The following is a 17215-nucleotide window of genomic DNA, read 5'->3' as shown; positions in this document are numbered from 1 at the left end:
TTTTTCTTAGGTGGGACAGGAAGACTGGACGAGGCTGGACTGAGAAGAATTCCCTTCCTCTAGCTGAGCTAAGGCTCTGGCTAAGTCACTTCCCCTGGCCCATAGGGCTTTGTTTTGGAGAAGGTTCTGGGCATATTTCACAACATCTCTCCTTTTCTACCCCTGACAGAGCCAGGAGAGGATCTTTTTCAGATCTTCATCATAAAAACCTGGTAAAGTTCCTAGAGGTAAAACCCCAAAATGTGTGGGAATCCCCATAATATTGGAACCCCCAGGAGTTTCTCACTATGACCTCTTGCTGGACTCCAGCCATTCATCAAAGTGTTTAAGTGTTCCTCCCATTTTATGGATCCAGCTGTTTTTGTTCCTGGTAAGCAGATCTCAGCTGTATTCCTCTGGATGCACTGATCTCTCCAGTTTTGAGGTTGACAGTGTGTCCTGCAACCTCAGTTCTTTCATGAGTCCAAGAAAAATTGTCGATTTTCAATTTGCCTAACTTTTTCTTACTGTACGGATGGGAGTGACTCAGATCTTTACACGTCGGAACTGAAACTGGAAGTCTCATGTTAGTTTTGTCTATAAAACACATCCCTCCATGTTTCCATCTGTGATCATCATTTTTTTCCTGTTTCCTCTGTTATGAGTTTTACTGTTGCCCAGATTTATAGAAAACTGTCTAGATTCAGTTTAAAAGAATCTTTGATAAGAAGGTAATTTTTTTCAAAATGTCAGTGTGATTGTCTAAGTTAAAAATTAGTATTCCTATGTGAACCATTCTAGACATATTTTGATAAAATTAACTGAAGATGAAAACCACTGATAAAGAATTTAATCAAGATTAATACTTTCATTTTAAAAGGTTGATAAGGTGGGTGAGTACATTAATGGTTTCATCCATTAAATCTTTTGGTACTAAGTATTGATGTCCTTGTCCTACTTAGGTAAAGAATTTTTATTTCTTGGCAGAAAAAAGATTATTTATGAATTGAACTATAGTGGTAATTTTTTCTCAATTGACCAAAGGTCCAATTTTTGCCTCAAACATTTATCTAGTGGCTTATTGTATAATGGGCTCTTCCTAAATCAGTCAAAGTTTAACAGGGGCGAGGGAAGGATTAATTATCAGAGAGTCCCCTTCTCATTAAAAACTAGATGTACCAGTTTAAAAAGTAGATGGTTTAGTACAAATTCAATGTCCTATAAAACAATAACTGCAAGATAATTTCTTTCTTTTTTTGTAAAATATATATGAATGTTATATATGCATATTTCAAAAACTAGATATAAAAAATAGAGCAATTACATGTGATTTCTTTTCTCCTTTTTGCTTGTTTGCATTTTCTAAATTTTATACAATGAACAAGTAAAGTTTTCATGAAGAGTAGAAAACTGTAGAAGTTAAAACAAAACGACTAATTTATAAAATAATAGGATTGAATAGAGTTTTGGGTTTATTCATTAAACCAGTTCTAATTTTTTCAGTTTAAGAAACTGAGGAATGGAAAAGTCAACTTTCCTGAATCATCTTCTTTCTCATTTCTGCCCATCAGAATAATGACCATCATTAAAGACCCTACTCAAATATACATGGCTTTGGCATTTCTATCACAGCATGTCTGTCTCTCATCAATTTTAAATTTCTTCCAATATAATGATAATAATGAGGACTAAAGTGAAGAAGAAGAAGACTTGTGGGGGGGTAACTTCTGATTACAATTTGTCATGAACTTAGCTGTGCATAGCTAGTACATTGTGTGTTATTTTAACTAATCCTCACAATAATCTCATGACCGGTATTGTTTCCATTTTACAGATGAAGAAAAAGGAAATGAGCAGGTTAAGAAAGTATACAAATCTCCCTTTTCACAACCTGCAGAACTCAGATTTTTACACAGGTCTATGTGTAATTTGATAGATAGGAAGTTCTCAGTAAATACATATTTAATAACTGAGCTAATTTAGGGAACATTTGGTATTCATGAACCAGATTTTTAGTATTTATCAATGGCCCATTAATCCCTCACTTATTTCACAATTGAAAACCAGCTTTTACCACAAGTAATGCTTGAAGTCCAGATTCTTTAAGTAAATAATTGTTTTTAGTCATGGAAAAAATGATCACCACTGCTGCCATTTGGCTTCCTTGTCCTTTTCTTTATTGTACTTTAAAATGTTGAAAACGTTTTTTTCAAAATTTAGTTTTTTGTTGCCCGACGTTTACTTGTTTTTATCGCTTTCTTTTTTAGATACAACCCTCTCTACCATGAACTAACATTTTAACTCCTAGCTTAAATTTTACAGATGACTAACAATAGCTTACTTATTTAGCACTGTCATAGAAAAATCACATTGAATAATGCCTTTGGAAACAAGTAGGACAGATATTACTACGTTCAATTTAAGGATGAAGAGGTTAAGTCTCTAAGAAGGTCGGTGATTTTCTTAGAGTCATACAGGATTAAAACATAGAGGTAGGCTTACAGGAGATTTATTGGACTCCAGACCTAGTGTTTTCATCTGTGTTATAGGGCCTAATAACACAAAGCCATCTTCTTTGTCAGACTTTTAACAGCCCACTGTAAATTCTCCTATAACTTGAGTTTCTACTCCATTTGTACTGGATTATTTTTTATTTTTATTTTTTCATTGGTTATGAATATTCATGAGATACAAAGCTGATTGTCAACCCTTGTGCCCATTTTGATCCTTTATTAATTTTTTAGTTTTTGAACCCATCAGAGTTTTTAATTGCATGCAACAGAAACTGATTGTGCTGGTTTAAACAATAAATGAATTTGCTGAGAGTATATTGGATAGCTCACAAAATCATGGAGAAGTGGGTTCAGAAACAGTTGGGAAAAAGGGAAAAGGGGAGCAGCCAAGACATCTGCCAAAACCATGTTCTAGAACATACAATAGCCTGGACAATGGGTGCTTTGCTGATACACCTGGCCTTGCTGATCCTGAAAACTACATGTTGAGGCAACAGCCATTGTCCTTTGCAGAATGGTTTTCCATTGTCCTTGCTCCTTTGTGTCCCTACCTCCTGTTTCACAGTAATGGATGGGTATGTCTCATTGGCTGAATATTGGTCATATGGTCATACACTAGCTTTAGGGTAAGCTAGGAAGCCAAATACAAGTATTTTCACCTGGGAGGTGAACTTTGTCTCGCACCAAAACTCATCAAGCATACACCGCACCAAACCTAGCATGGAGGCTGAAATAATTTGAAATAATTGAAAGCCCCCATCATGACAAAAAAATGACCAAGTTTCAATACTGTTTTTAATTTAGTTTTATATGTTCTTTCTTTGGCCTATTTTCTTTGGAAAAGAAATATATTTAATTTACAATTATGACCCAGTCATCGCTCAACTAATAATTACCTTGCTCTGTAGCATTCTGCAGGTTCTAACCTGGTTGTATAAGTTTCATTCATCTCCTAAGAAATAATTTTTTTATTATTATTCTCAATATTTCTTTCAAATCAGTGAGCTTCTTCGGGGCATGACGATATGAACTGGTGAACAAAATATTTTCAAAATATGAGGAATATATTCTGCATCTTTCCATGTCTTGAAATTTACTTATAGGCCTTGTTATTTTACTTTAAGAGTTTCAAATATTTCCCCTTAAACAATTTATTTTTGAGTCTAAATAGCCCTTTTCTCTGCAGTATTTTTGTTTTGTTTTTCTTTTTTTTATTTTACTACTCAAAATACATTGTAGTTGATTTTCATGCCCCTTTATGCTTTCCTCTCCACCCCCACCCCCCCCTACCCCAACCCCACCCCCCCCCTACCCCAACCCCACCCCCCCGTCATATCTGTTCACTTGACTTAAATAGTTCAAGGAAATTTTTTGTGGTTATTCTCTGCAGTATTTTTGAACAGTGGCTCCGAAGGCATCGTCCTCTTAAAGAAGTTTATCCAGAAGCCAATGCACCCATTGGACATAACCGGGAATCCTACATGGTTCCTTTTATACCTCTCTACAGAAATGGTGATTTTTTTATTTCATCCAAGGACCTGGGCTATGACTACAGCTATCTACAGGATTCAGGTAAAGTTTGATTTCTTTGAGATAAATTGCTGAATCAACTATGTTCAATTTCTTTTGAAATAGTACAAAACCATATGTTTCTACAATGTTATCCATGAACTCTTTAAATTGGGAAAGTGTATTACAATTCTTACTAATCACCAATTTATTATTAAATTAACAAAATTCTCAGGACCTTTAAATCTGTATCAATTCTGCTTAACAAAGAGAATTTTGTACATGGCAGCCATGAGTAGAGCACTAGAATTTTAAAAAACAAAAGGTTTTGAGACATGGCCCTATTAGCTGACTGTTGTGTGACCTTGGAAAATTTGCTTCAATTCCCTGCATCTCAGTTTATTCACCTGAAATATTGGAATCAGAATACCTCAAAGAATTATTGTGAGAATAATACTTTAAAGAGCCTCGTGCAGTGTGGCACAAGGTAAACAATCAGTAGTTTTGAAATCATCTTTAGGAACTTCTCATTAGGATTACCAAGAAAATCAAGAAAATCTTGATTTTAAGCCTAATGAATGAATATTAATGATGATAATAGCTATTATAATGTTAATTGCTATGAGTATCATTAAGATAGCAATATAAACCCTAGGATTAGGATTAGATATAGGCTTTAAATAACCTTCCTGAGTAGATCTATGTCAGTATCTCCTTGAGGAATGAGGAACGAACAGTAATGTCTACCCCTACCAAGAAACCTGTAACATGCAGATTCTTAACATGTATATGAGGCGACCATTATTCTCCCTAGAAAGAGGTAAGGACACTGTTCCTAAGAGAATTTAAGTAATTGTCCCAGTACCACACACCAACATGTGCAGGAGCCATAATTTAGCTCTAGGAGGTCCTGCTCATCTCACTCCACTGTGCTTCCACTCTAACACATGAAGACTGACCACCAAGAACAGTAAAATAACCTACGGCTTGCGGGAAAGAGACACTCAACAAGCAGTGATGTTTCTTTATATTCATGACAAATAAATAAATTAAGAGAAAAGGAAAATAAAATGAACAAATGAATGAAATGCTCCAACTTTCTCGCTCATGCTCCCAGCTCATGCTCTGACATAGCTCCAGAACTCAAGAAGTTCCAAATCCAGTGTGGAAGTCAGGCATGCAAGAAAATACAAAACATCAGGCTATGTTAAATGCTATAAAAGTCATAAGCAAAAACCCTATGGGAACACGAAGGAGAAAGCAATGACTTCTGTGTAGTTCAACCTAGAAGGACAATATAAGGCCTTGAAGTAGGCAGGTGGGAGACAGAAAAGGACAAGAAATATATATATTTTATTTTATTTTATTTTATTTTATTTTATTTTATTTTATTTTGTCAATATACAATGTGGTTGATTATTGTGGCCCATTATAGAAACCTCTCTCCCTCATCCCTCTCGACCCTCCCTCCAAACAACCTCATATCTGTTTGCTTGTTGTATCATCTTCAAGGAATTGTGATTGTTGTGTCTTCTTCCCTCCCCCCCAGTTTATTTGTGTATTTATTTATTTTTAGCTCCCACAAAAAAGTGAGAACATATGATATTTCTCTTTCTGTGCCTGACTTGTTTCACTTAATATAATTCTATCTAGGTCTATCCATGTCGTTGCAAATGGCAGTATTTCATTCTTTTTTATAGCAGAGTAGTATTCCATCATGTAGGAATACCACATTTTCCATATCCACTCATCTGATGATGGACATTTGGGCTGGTTCCTACTCTTACCTATTGTAAATAGTGCTGCAATGAACATTGGAGAACAGGTGTACCTTCGACTTGATGATTTCCATTCCTCTGAGTATATTCCTAGCAGTGGGAGAGTTGGGTCATATGGTAGATCTATCTGCAATTGTTTGAGGAACCTCTATACCATTTTCCATAGAGGCTGCACCATTTTGCAGTCCCACCAACAATGTATGAGAGTTCCTTTCTCTCCACAACCTCGCCAGCATTTATCATTCACAGTCATTTGGACATTAGCCATCCTAACTGGGGTGAGATGGTATCTCAGTGTGGTTTTGATTCTCATTTCCTGAATGCTGAGTGATGTTGAGCATTTTTTCATGTGTCTGTTGGCCATTCATATATCTTCCTTTGAGAAATGCCTATTTAGCTTTTTAGTTTGATGGAATACCATTTGTTTATTTTTCCTTTGGTAGCCCTTGCTTTGGGGGTTATATTCATGAATTCTGTGCCCTATCCTACATCCCAGAGTGTTTCCCATATCTATGCTTTAAGGAGTTTTATTGCTTCAAGGTGTGTATTTAATTATTTAATACATTTTGGGTTGATTTTACTATATGGTGAGAAGTATGCATCTAGTTTCATTCTCCTGCATATGGATATCCAGTTATCTCAGCACCATTTGCTGAACAGGCAGTGTCTTCCCCAGTGTATATGCTTGGTGCCTTTGTCAAAGTTAGATGGCTGTAGGTGTGTGGGTTGATTTCGGGATGCTCTATTCTATTCCATTGATTAGTGTGTCTGTTTTTATGCCAGTACCATGCTGTTTTGGTTATTATGGCTTTGTAGTATAGTTTAAAGTCAGGTAGTGTTATGCATCCAGCTTTATTTTTTTCCCCTCAGAATTGCTTTGGCTATGTGTGGTCTTTTGTTATTCCATATAAATGTCTGGATTGTTTTATTCCATTTCTGAGAAAAATGTCATTAGAATGTTGATGGGGATTTCACTGAATTTGTATATCACTTTGGGTAGTATGGACATTTTCACAATGCTGATTCTTCCAATCCAAGTGCATGGGATATCTTTCCATCTTCTTGTGTCGTCTTTAATTTCTCTCAGCAGTAGCTTGTATTTCTCATTATAGAGATTTTGCACATCCTTGGTTAACTCTATTCCTTTTTTTTTTTTTTTGGCTATTGTAAATGGGCTAGCTTTCTTGATTTCTCTTTCTGCATGTTCACTATCGGAGATGAGAAATGCTACTGATTTTTGTGTGTTGATTTTGTATCCTGCAACTTTGCTGAAATCATTTATCAACTCCAAGAGTTTTTTTGTAGAGGCTTTAGGCTGTTCTATATATAGGATCATGTCATCTGCAAACAGGGACAGTTGATTTTATCTTTTCCAATCTGCATGCCTTTTATTTCCTTCTCTTGTCTGATTGCTCTGGCTAGTACTTCCAACACTATTTTGAATAGGAGTGGTGAGAGTGGACATCCTTGTTTAGTTCCTGTTCTTAAGGGAAAAGCTTTCAGCTTTTCCTCATTCAGGATGGTATTGGCAGTGTATTTATCATATATGGCTTTAATTATGTTGAGATACTTTCCATCTATACCCAACTTGTAGAGAGTCTTTATCATGAAAGAATGTTGAATTTTATCAAATGCTTTTTCAGCATCTATAGAGATGATCATATGGTCCTTGGGTTTGATTTTATTGATATGGTGTATTACATTTATTGATTTGCATGTGTTGAACCAACCTTGCATCCCTGGGATGAATCCTACTTGATCATGGTGTATAATTTTGCATATGTGTTGCTGTTTTCTGTTAACTAGTATTTTATTGAGGATTTTTGTGTCTATATTGTAGAGAGTCTTTATCATGAAAGAATGTTGAATTTTATTAAATGCTTTTTCAGCATCTATAGAGATGATCATATGGTCCTTGGGTTTGATTTTATTGATATGGTGTATTACATTTATTGATTTGCATGTGTTGAACCAACCTTGCATCCCTGGGATGAATCCTACTTGATCATGGTGTATAATTTTGCATATGTGTTGCTGTTTTCTGTTAACTAGTATTTTATTGAGGATTTTTGTGTCTATATTCATCAAGGATATTGGCCTGTAGTTTTCTTTTTTTGTTGTATCTTTACCTGATTTGAGTATCAGGGATATTTTTGCTTCATAGAATGAGTTTGGGAGAATTGCCTCTATTTCAATCTTTTGGAATAGTTTGTAGAGAATTGGTGTCAATTCCTCTTTGAATGTTTGGTAAAATTCTGCTGTGAACCCATCTGTTCCTGGGCTTTTCTTTGTTGGGCACCGTCTGAAAAAAGCTTCAATCTCTTTTATTGTTATTGGTCTGTTCAGATTTTCAACATCATCTTGGCTCATTTTGGGTAGTATCTGTGTGTCCAGAAATTTATCCATTGCCTCCAGATTTTCAAATTTGTTAGCATATGGTTGTTTATAGTAGTCTCTCATGATTTCTTATATTTCAGAGGTATCAGTTGTAATATCACCTTTTTCATTTCTAATTTTTGTTATTTGGGTCTTCTCTTCTTTTTTTGTTAGCCATGCTAATGGTTTGTCAATTTTATTTATCTTTTCAAAAAACCAACTTTTTTGATTCATTGATCTTTTGTATTATTTTTTGGGTTTCGATTTCATTAAGTTCTGCTCTGATTTTAATGATTTCTTTCCATCTGCTAACTTTGGGTTTTGATTGTTTTTGTTTTTCTAATTCTTTAAGGTGAAGTATGAGGTTGTTCACTTGCCACCTTTCCATTCTTCTGAAGTAAGCATTTAATGTGATAAATATCCCCCTTAGTACTTCTTTTGCAGTATTCCACAGGTTTTGGTATGATGTATCATTGTTTTTATTAGTTTCAATAAATTTTTTGATTTCCTGTTTGATTTCTTCTTGGACCTATATGTCATTATTAGAATGCTGTTAAATTTCCATGTGGTTGTATAGTTACCAGAATTCAATTTGTTGTTGATTTCTAATTTTAATCCACTGGGGTCCGAAAAAATACATGGGATAATTCCAATTTTTTTGAATTTGTTGAGACTTGACTTGTGACCTAACATGATCTATCCTGGAGAATGATCCATGTGCTGATGAGAAGAATTAATACTCTGAGGTTGTTGGATGGAATATTCTGTAGATATCTGCCAAGCCCAGTTGGTCTAGATTGTTGTTTAGGTCTTGTGTTTCTCTGCTGATTCTTTGCCTAGATGATCTTCCAATATTGATAGTGGGGTGTTCAGGTCCCTTGCTATTATGGTATTAGTGTCTATTTCCTTCGTTAGGTCTAATAGAATTTGCTTTATAAATCTGGCTCCTCTGACATTTGGTGCATATATATTTATGATTGTTGTATCTTTTTGATGGATGAATCCTTTTATTATTAGGTAGTATCCCTCATTATCTCTTTTCATTTATTTAGTTAAAAATCTATTTTATCAGATATGAGAATAGCTACTCCAGCTTGTTTTTCATTTCTATTTGCATGGTAAATTTTTTCCATCCTTTCACTCTTAGTCTATGTGAGTCTTTATTGGTGAGGTGGGTCTCTTGAAGGCAGCATATAGTTGGGTCCTTCTTTTCACTCCAGTCAGTCAGTCTGTGTCTTTTGATTGGGGAATTTAATCCTTTTACATTAAGAGTTGTTGTTGAAAAGTATTGATTAACCTCTAGCATTTTATTGATTTTTGTTTGGATGTCTTAAGTGTCTTTTGTTCCTTTCTTTCTGATTTACTGTTTGTCTTCTGTATTTGCTGGTTTCTTGCATTGTAGATAAACTTTTTTTTCTCTCTTCATTGTTGGCATTTTTATTTTGCTAGTGGGTTTTCATTTTTCTTGAGTTTTTGTGGCAGTGGTAGTAATTTTTCAGGTACCAAACCCAGTACTACCTTGAGAATTTCTTGTAAGGGTGGTTGTGTGGTAGTGAACCCCCTCAGTATTTGTTTGTCTGAGAAATATACTATTTGCCCTTCATTTCAGAAGGATAGCCTTGTGGGGTAGAGAATTCTTGGCTGGCAATCTCCGTCTTTTAGTAATTTGAATATATCATCCCATTCCTTTCTGGCTTTTAGGGTTTGTGATGAAAAGTCTGATGTTAGTCTGATTGGGGCTCCTTTATATGTGATTTGATGTTTCTTTCTGTCAGCTTTTAAGATTCTCTCTTTGTCTTTGAGTTTTTCCAGTTTGACTATAACATGTCTTGGAGAAGACCTTTGGGGGTTGAATAAATTAGGGGATCTTCGAGCTTCCTGAATCTGAAGATCTGTGTCTTTTCTAATACCTTGGAAGTTTTCTGCCACTATTTTGTTGAGTATGTTTTCAATGCATTCTCCCTTTTCCTCCCCTTCTGGAATACCCATGACTCGGATATTTGAGTGCTTAAGGTTGTCTGATATCTCTCTTAGATTTTCTTCAATGCTTTTAATTCTTTTTTCTTTTCTTTTTTTTTTTTTTTTTTTTTTTTGTCTGCCTTTGTTATTTCAAACAAAAGGTCAAAAGTTCTCTCTTCTGCTTCTGCAAGCCTGCTGGTTAAACTCTCTGTTGTGTTTTTTATTTTGTTGAATGAATTCTTCATCTTTGCAAGCTCTGCTACATTCTTTTTCAGGACATTGATTTCCTTGTATGTATCTTCTCTCTGGACCTGTATACTTTTCCTCATTTCATTATGTTGTCTAGCTGAGTTTTCTTGTATCTCATTTAGTTTCCTTAGAATTATCACTCAAAAATCCTTGTCAGATATTTCAAGGGTTTCTTGTTCTGTAGGATCTAGAGCTTGAGAGTTATTACCCTTTGGTGGTATACTTTTTTGATTTTTCATATTTCTGGTATCTTTCCTTTGATGTTTAGTCATTGTGGCAGGGGATTTCATGGTCCACTGGTTTGACACTATTGTCTGGCTAGGATCCTGCTGGGGCTGCCAATTTGGCATGGCTGCCTCAGTGCCTGCTCAGTCACACACTGGCACTTCGGGTGCATGGTTGCTGAAGGTCTTGGGCCTCTCCAAGGGTCACCTCTCTGGTCGGTGCACACTCAGTCGGGCTGGGGATGGAGTCTGGCGGTGGTGAGGCCTACCTGCTCGGTCACACACTGGTGCCATGCAGGCATGGTCACCAAGGGTTTGGGGCCTCTCCGGGGGGTGCCTCTCTGGTCAGCACATACTTGGCTTGGCTGGGAATAGGGGTCTGGCAGTGGTGAGGCCTATCTGCTTGGTCACACACTGGTACCGTGGGGCACATGGTCTTCGCGGGTCTCAGGCGTCTCCAGGGGATTGCCGGGCAGGATATATTTTAAGCTAAGAGAATAGCATGAAAAATAGCAGTGCAAAGTGTACAATGCATTTATGGAATGCTGAATTCTCCTATTTGAGTAGTACGAAAAATGGAAAATGACCCTGAGAAGATAAATTGAGTCCTTTCACAATAGCTAATACATGTTGAGTATTTTTTATCTGCCAGGAACTCTTCTAGGTTTGTTGTGTACATTGTTTCCTTTAATCTTCATAACTATTCTAAAAAGTAGGCACAATTATCTTTACTTTCACAGATGAGAAAATACAGGCTTAAAGAATCTAAACAAATTGTTCTAGGCCATTTACCTAGTATGTGGCATAACACCCATGATTTGGGGCTGACAGGAGAACCTATATTGTATCAACCTTGTACCTTCCATTTGTGGGACCATTAGTTGAACAGATATGAGTTTGACTGAACTCTTTTGGTTTATCTTAAGATTATAGACAATGGGAAAAAATACTAACATGGCTGACAGTGGAGATCAGATTTTTGAAAACCTTAGATCACTGAGAACAGGGAATTTTTCTAAGGGTAGAGGTATGGTAAGAGGAGGAACTTCCTGTGAGTCAAAAAGAGGGGTAGTTTCAAATAACATGTTTCTTTTTCTTCTATAAAAACCCATAATACAAAAAGAACTGAGCACATTTGTAACTAATTTTCAAAGGTTCACCATTTAGGATTTTATGATTTAGACCCTATTTCTGTCCAAACGTGCCAGAGTCTTTTTCATGGGCTTGTGCTTTTGAACATGCTTTTGTCTGCCTAAATTCTGATTCTATTTCTCCATCTGTCAAAGTCTCAGATATGAAATCAATTTATACATATACATAGTCAAGTTTAATCACTCCTTTCTTAGAGTTACATGGTCCATGGTCATTTTTCTATGTATGAATCTGTTTTCATTTCACCTGGATTACAAGTCCAACAAGGTCAGAATTTATCTTGGAAGCCTCTCTATTTTAAGTATCGAATGTATCTGGTTTGGGCTAAAATCAATGAATCAATTTAAGTGCAAGTATATTTATTATGAAAGTTTATAACTCTTAGCTAACATGAGTGAAGCTTGCTAAAAATGTGACCCACTTTATACCCAGGTTATTGTTAGATATGTATTTTAAAATATTTTTCAAGTATTCTATCATGTCAGGAATTTTTTTGTGCCCCTATTTATTTATTTATTATTTCTACATACATTTATTGAATAATTACTTTGAATACGATTTAGATACTGTTGATGAAGTGATGAACAATATAGTCTTTATCTTCACTGAGCTTATAATTGAAGGGAAAGATCGTAAACAACCATGTGCCAATGACTCATTTATTTGGAGATGTGCCTTTCTCTAGGGGAAGTGATATTTCAGAGCATATCAATATGATAGGTAGAATTAACAAGTTAATAAAAGGATCCTAATTATAGATTTTGGCCATTTTCTTAGAGTACTAGAAGCCATTGATGAATTTTAAGTAGGTAATGGTCAAATTAGAGTTTTCAAGAGATTATTGTTGCTGCAATATGTAGAAAGTTTTGTAGCAGTTGCAAAGCACATGCAAAAGAGGCTAGTGAAATGCTATTATAAGAGTCCAGAAGAGAGGTGAAGGTAGTTTGGATTGCAGTGGTGGTGGCAGGAAGGGAGAGAAAAAGTATGGGTGAATTTGATATTATTTTGAAGATCAAATTTATAGAATTTGGGAAATGATTTATACATAGGGTAAGGAAGAAGGAGGTGTAGGGATCCCTTTCAGCTCTCTGGCCTGTGAAACTGGTGAATGGTAGTACAGTTCACTGAGATAGTAACAACAGGAGCAAAGCCACACATGGAGGGAAGCTCATGGTTTTGTATTAAGTGAGATGGTCTGATATGAGACATCGAGTAAATATTTCTCAGGGGCAGCTGGATATACAGGCCTGAAATGAAAAGAGATGTCTGATCCTTAGATCCTAATGTGAGAGACATCAGCATATAAATTGCTATCTCAGCTAATCCTTAAAATCCTATGTATTAGTGTTTTTTATTTTATTTTACAGGTGAGTAAATTGAAAATCAGAAAGATAAAGTAACTAATTCTAAATTACAACTGTAGTAAATGGCAAATATTGAATCTAAAACTTATGATCTCTCCATGACTCCACAGAAGAGAGAATTTTGTCCCTACATTGTCTTCTCCACATGTACTCTTACCTCACTATTCCTTCCCTAGAGTAGTGTAGTGTTGCTTCCCAAATGGGTACTTTTTACTGCAAAGGCAACAAAAACCATTGGGTGAGCAACAGGAGAGGAGGCTTAAAGAGTCACATTAGAGGCTTGAAAGTATTTCTTTCTAATTAAATGAAGAGAAACAAAATAGATTTGAAATGCTTTGTTTATTTAAAGTAAATTCGAATTTACATAGTTCATTTTAGAGAAGTTTGACCTTAAAATAAGCAACAGCAATTGCCTATTTTCTATTTTATGAATTATTCTATGTGGTTGCTTCTGTTGTACTTTCAAAGAGTTTAAAATTTGTCTCTATTCATTGCTAAACTTTAAGCTTGCTAAAAAAGCCCTTTAAAATTTCTTGATATAATTTAGCTTAAGGGGGTCATTATTCATTATTCAAGTATTCATGTTTATAATTACTTAAGTGTTTTCTGTAAAAAGGCAGCTGATGTCTGGCATTTGTCAAACATTTTCTCTTATAATTGAATTTAGTGATGTTTTTAAAAATTGAGTAGCAGATGATTTCCTTGCATGCATAACTGATTAAAAGGTGAGATCAAAAAGCTTTGGCAATGAAAGGTTGTGTTCACAATGCTGTTGGTAAATGTAATCTTCCTTTCTGTGTGGTACTGCTCTGTTGAGAGCTTCCTTCTTCAGTATATTCTAAAAGATCTGGAAATTTTATTTTAAAAATGAGAGGAGGAGACCATGCTCACGACAACTGCAGTGTCTCTTTCTGAAAGCGGAATTTGATGAGGCTTCCATCATTTACTGATTTGTTCAATAGTTATGACTGGCTATGTGTGTAACTGTGTGCATGCTGTTTCTGCCTGGGATGGTTTGCCATTAACCATCACATGCTCAAGTTCTGTTACATTCTTCTACTCACTGGGATAGTTTTCTGGGATTCCTTCTCTGATTCGACAGACAGAAATACGAAGTCTTTTCCTCATGATCGCATTGTGCCTTTTAAATACTCTTATTAGAATAGCATTCCTCCTGAAATAATCTGTATACCTGTCAAGTCTTCTTTTTCAGTTATTGTTTCCTTCAGGTCAGGCACTTGTCTTATTTATCTTGTCATCCTCAGTACTTGGATCACCACCTGCTATGTAGTATGTCTCTGTGAATATTTATTTTATGAATAAATATAAAGAAAGAAAGAAAGAAAGAAAGAAAGAAAGAAAGAAAGAAAGAAAGAAAGAAAGAAAGAAAGAAAGAAAGAAAGAAAGAAAGAAAGAAAGAAAACAATGAAAGATAAAATAAATAAGATATTATGCTTGCTCTCAAGAGCTGGTGACTAGCCTGAAAAGTAAGACATACATATAAATAATTACAATACATGGACAATTGTGACAAATGTCACAAGGGAACAAAGAAAGAAATAGTCTGAGAATCCAGAAGAGGGAATTCAGCTGAGTCAGCAATCAAAGCAGGTTTGAGACAGAAAAAGTCTTATTGGAAACTGGTTCAGCTGAATTATCAATGAAATTATAATGGAATAACAAGAATCAATAATAGTTATAAATTGATTTTATATGGTAGACATTATACCAAGGGCTATGCATACATTGTCTAGTTTAATCATTACAGGCAAACTTACTAAGCTACAGATTCCTAAGTCATTAAATTAGGGTAATGGTCTCTAACTACCTCATATGTTTCTTGTGTGAATAACTGGGCAGGTGAATTAACTTTGGAAATGATACAGCACAAAAATAAAAGACTACATGACTATTCTGAAGAGAACAGGTGACAAGAGAAATGGAACTTTAAGTAGGTAAAGATGATAGAGAAATTATAACATTAAGATAAAACAAAAAGGTGTACTGTTGGGGTTCAAAAGCAGATAGCTGAGGAAGAAAAATCTGAATTTTAGTTTAAAGCCACTGAGAAATAAAAAGAGTATTTTGAAGAAGACAGTCCCTTAATGACAGTAAAATATGAGACCACTTGAATTGAAGTAGAGAAATAATAAAATAAACTGGAGAACAGAAGAGACATAGAAATAGTATTTAAAACTGTGAAAGCACTTGAGCTGAGCCTTTAACAATAAAAGAAATATTTATTTTGTAGCCTCTATGCAATCCTGTGTTGTTGGACGTTTTAAATGTGCTATGTATTGAAGTGACTAACAAGAAAATCTAAGCTAAGCATTGTAGTCCCATTTTAAAAATAATTTTTAAATATATTAAAAACAGTAACTTCCATGTTTGATGGAAATAATTTTCACATTTTTAATTTTCTTTTTGTGTTAGCTTTGTTGGACTTTGTTTTTAGATTTAAATCCATTTTATTCAAAGCTATAGATCTTTTTTGTTATAATTTATCTTATAATGCTAATCCTTTGTAAGTTACTGTCCCTTTCTTATGAAGACAAACACTGAATTTCAGTATTGTTTAAATTATGCTTAATGAGTTCTAGGAGTTTAAAGGTGACTTAGTGGCAACTGGCAGAGAGACGATGCCGGGGACTGGAAAGGAAAAAGTAACAGAAGAAATAACAGGGCTTTACTCCTACAGCCCCCACTTAAGCCAGGGAAGCACCACTCTTATTTTCTTTGAATATTGGGTTTTAATATAAAATTAGTTTTTAACAAATTCTCTTAATTGAAAGAACATTCCTCCTTTAATTGTTCTTAAATGTTACATTCTGGTACCAATTTTTTCCAAAATATTTTATTAAATAAATACTTATTTTTTTCCTTGATTTGTAGATCTCATTTTTATTATATGAAGGTACTTCAAAAAGTTCATGGAAAGATTCCTATTATCTTTCTGTTCTACTTTTCCCAGAACTTTTTGAAGTGCTCTTGTGTATAAAGTTTCCATACAATTACTGAATGGGTAATGATACAGCAGCGTTCTATGGATCAGCAGAATTGTTACGAGATCAGCAGAAGGAGCTGTAAAAATCATAAACTAACATTTGATTTAGTGCACACTACAAAACAGACACTAACTATTTTACAGATGTTATCTATAAACTTTAAAGTGTTCCTACAAGAAGATATAATTCTTCTTAGGAGTATTAGGGGTTACTTTCCCAAGCCCTATAACTGGCAAGTAACAGAGCAGCCATTCAAACCCAAGTGTCTGACTCCAGTGTTCTGTGCAAGGATGATGATGATGATGTTGGTAACAACTGTAAAAGCAATGGGATGTCTTTCTATTTCAGACCCAGACATTTTTCAAGACTATATTAAGATATACTTGGAACAAGCCCGTCGGATCTGGCCATGGCTCCTTGGGGCAGCTGTGGCTGGGGCTGTCCTCACTGCTGTACTGGCGGGGCTCACCAGCCTGTTGTGTCATCACAAGAGAAAGCAGCTCCCTGAAGAACGGCAGCCACTCCTCATGGAAAAAGAGGATTACCACAGTTTGTTGTATCAGAGCCATTTATAAAAGGCTTAGGCCATAGAGTGGGGTTAAAAAGCCTGACCGCCCTCTACTTGAAGTGATGTTCAGGTTCCTAGGGGATATCCTGACAGAAACCCTGGTATTTGTCTGTGAAGAACGTTCTCAGAATTGTAATCTAATAAAAGTGTACCCTCTCTCCACCTCAAGTGGAAAACACCTGTCAGTTTTCTTGCTGTTTTTGTTTAGCCCTTTTTACAGTTTTCCCCAAGATGATACTTCCAAGGAAAGGATAACATTTGGTAATGAGCAACTGTTATCTGTGTCTGAATTTAAATGCTCTTTTAAAAAACTGGAATAATTTTGTTTTTTACCTCCTGATTATTTGACAACATCTTTCTTTTTATTGCCCCTTCTTTGATTTTAATAGTAAAAAATCTGTACTAACTGCTTTCTTTGAGCTTGAGAAATACATTAGTATTTTCCTCTGAATGCAAAGTATTTTTCATAATTTACATTCCTGCTCCCAAATGTGTTATACTAGTGCAGCCATTATGGAAAACAGTATGGAGGTTTCTCA

At 35.2% G+C, this 17215-nt stretch overlaps 1 protein-coding gene across 1 annotated transcript in view; it reads left to right on the top strand.

Moving 5' to 3' along the window:
• TYR (tyrosinase) overlaps nt 1-16683 on the top strand; it is a 102528-nt gene extending 85845 nt beyond the window's left edge. Inside the window, exons 4-5 of the mRNA XM_063095601.1 lie at nt 3883-4064; nt 16457-16683. Of these exons, the coding sequence (XP_062951671.1) occupies nt 3883-4064; nt 16457-16683 (409 nt within the window). The remainder of the gene's footprint in view (nt 1-3882; nt 4065-16456) is intronic.
• The last annotated feature ends 532 nt before the right edge of the window (nt 16684-17215 follow it).

The sequence above is a fragment of the Cynocephalus volans genome, chromosome 4 (assembly GCF_027409185.1).
Source record: "Cynocephalus volans isolate mCynVol1 chromosome 4, mCynVol1.pri, whole genome shotgun sequence".
NCBI classification, from domain to species: Eukaryota; Metazoa; Chordata; class Mammalia; order Dermoptera; family Cynocephalidae; genus Cynocephalus; species Cynocephalus volans.
The sequence above is the reverse complement of the archived record's forward strand: the minus strand, read 5'-3'. Positions and strand labels throughout refer to the sequence as shown.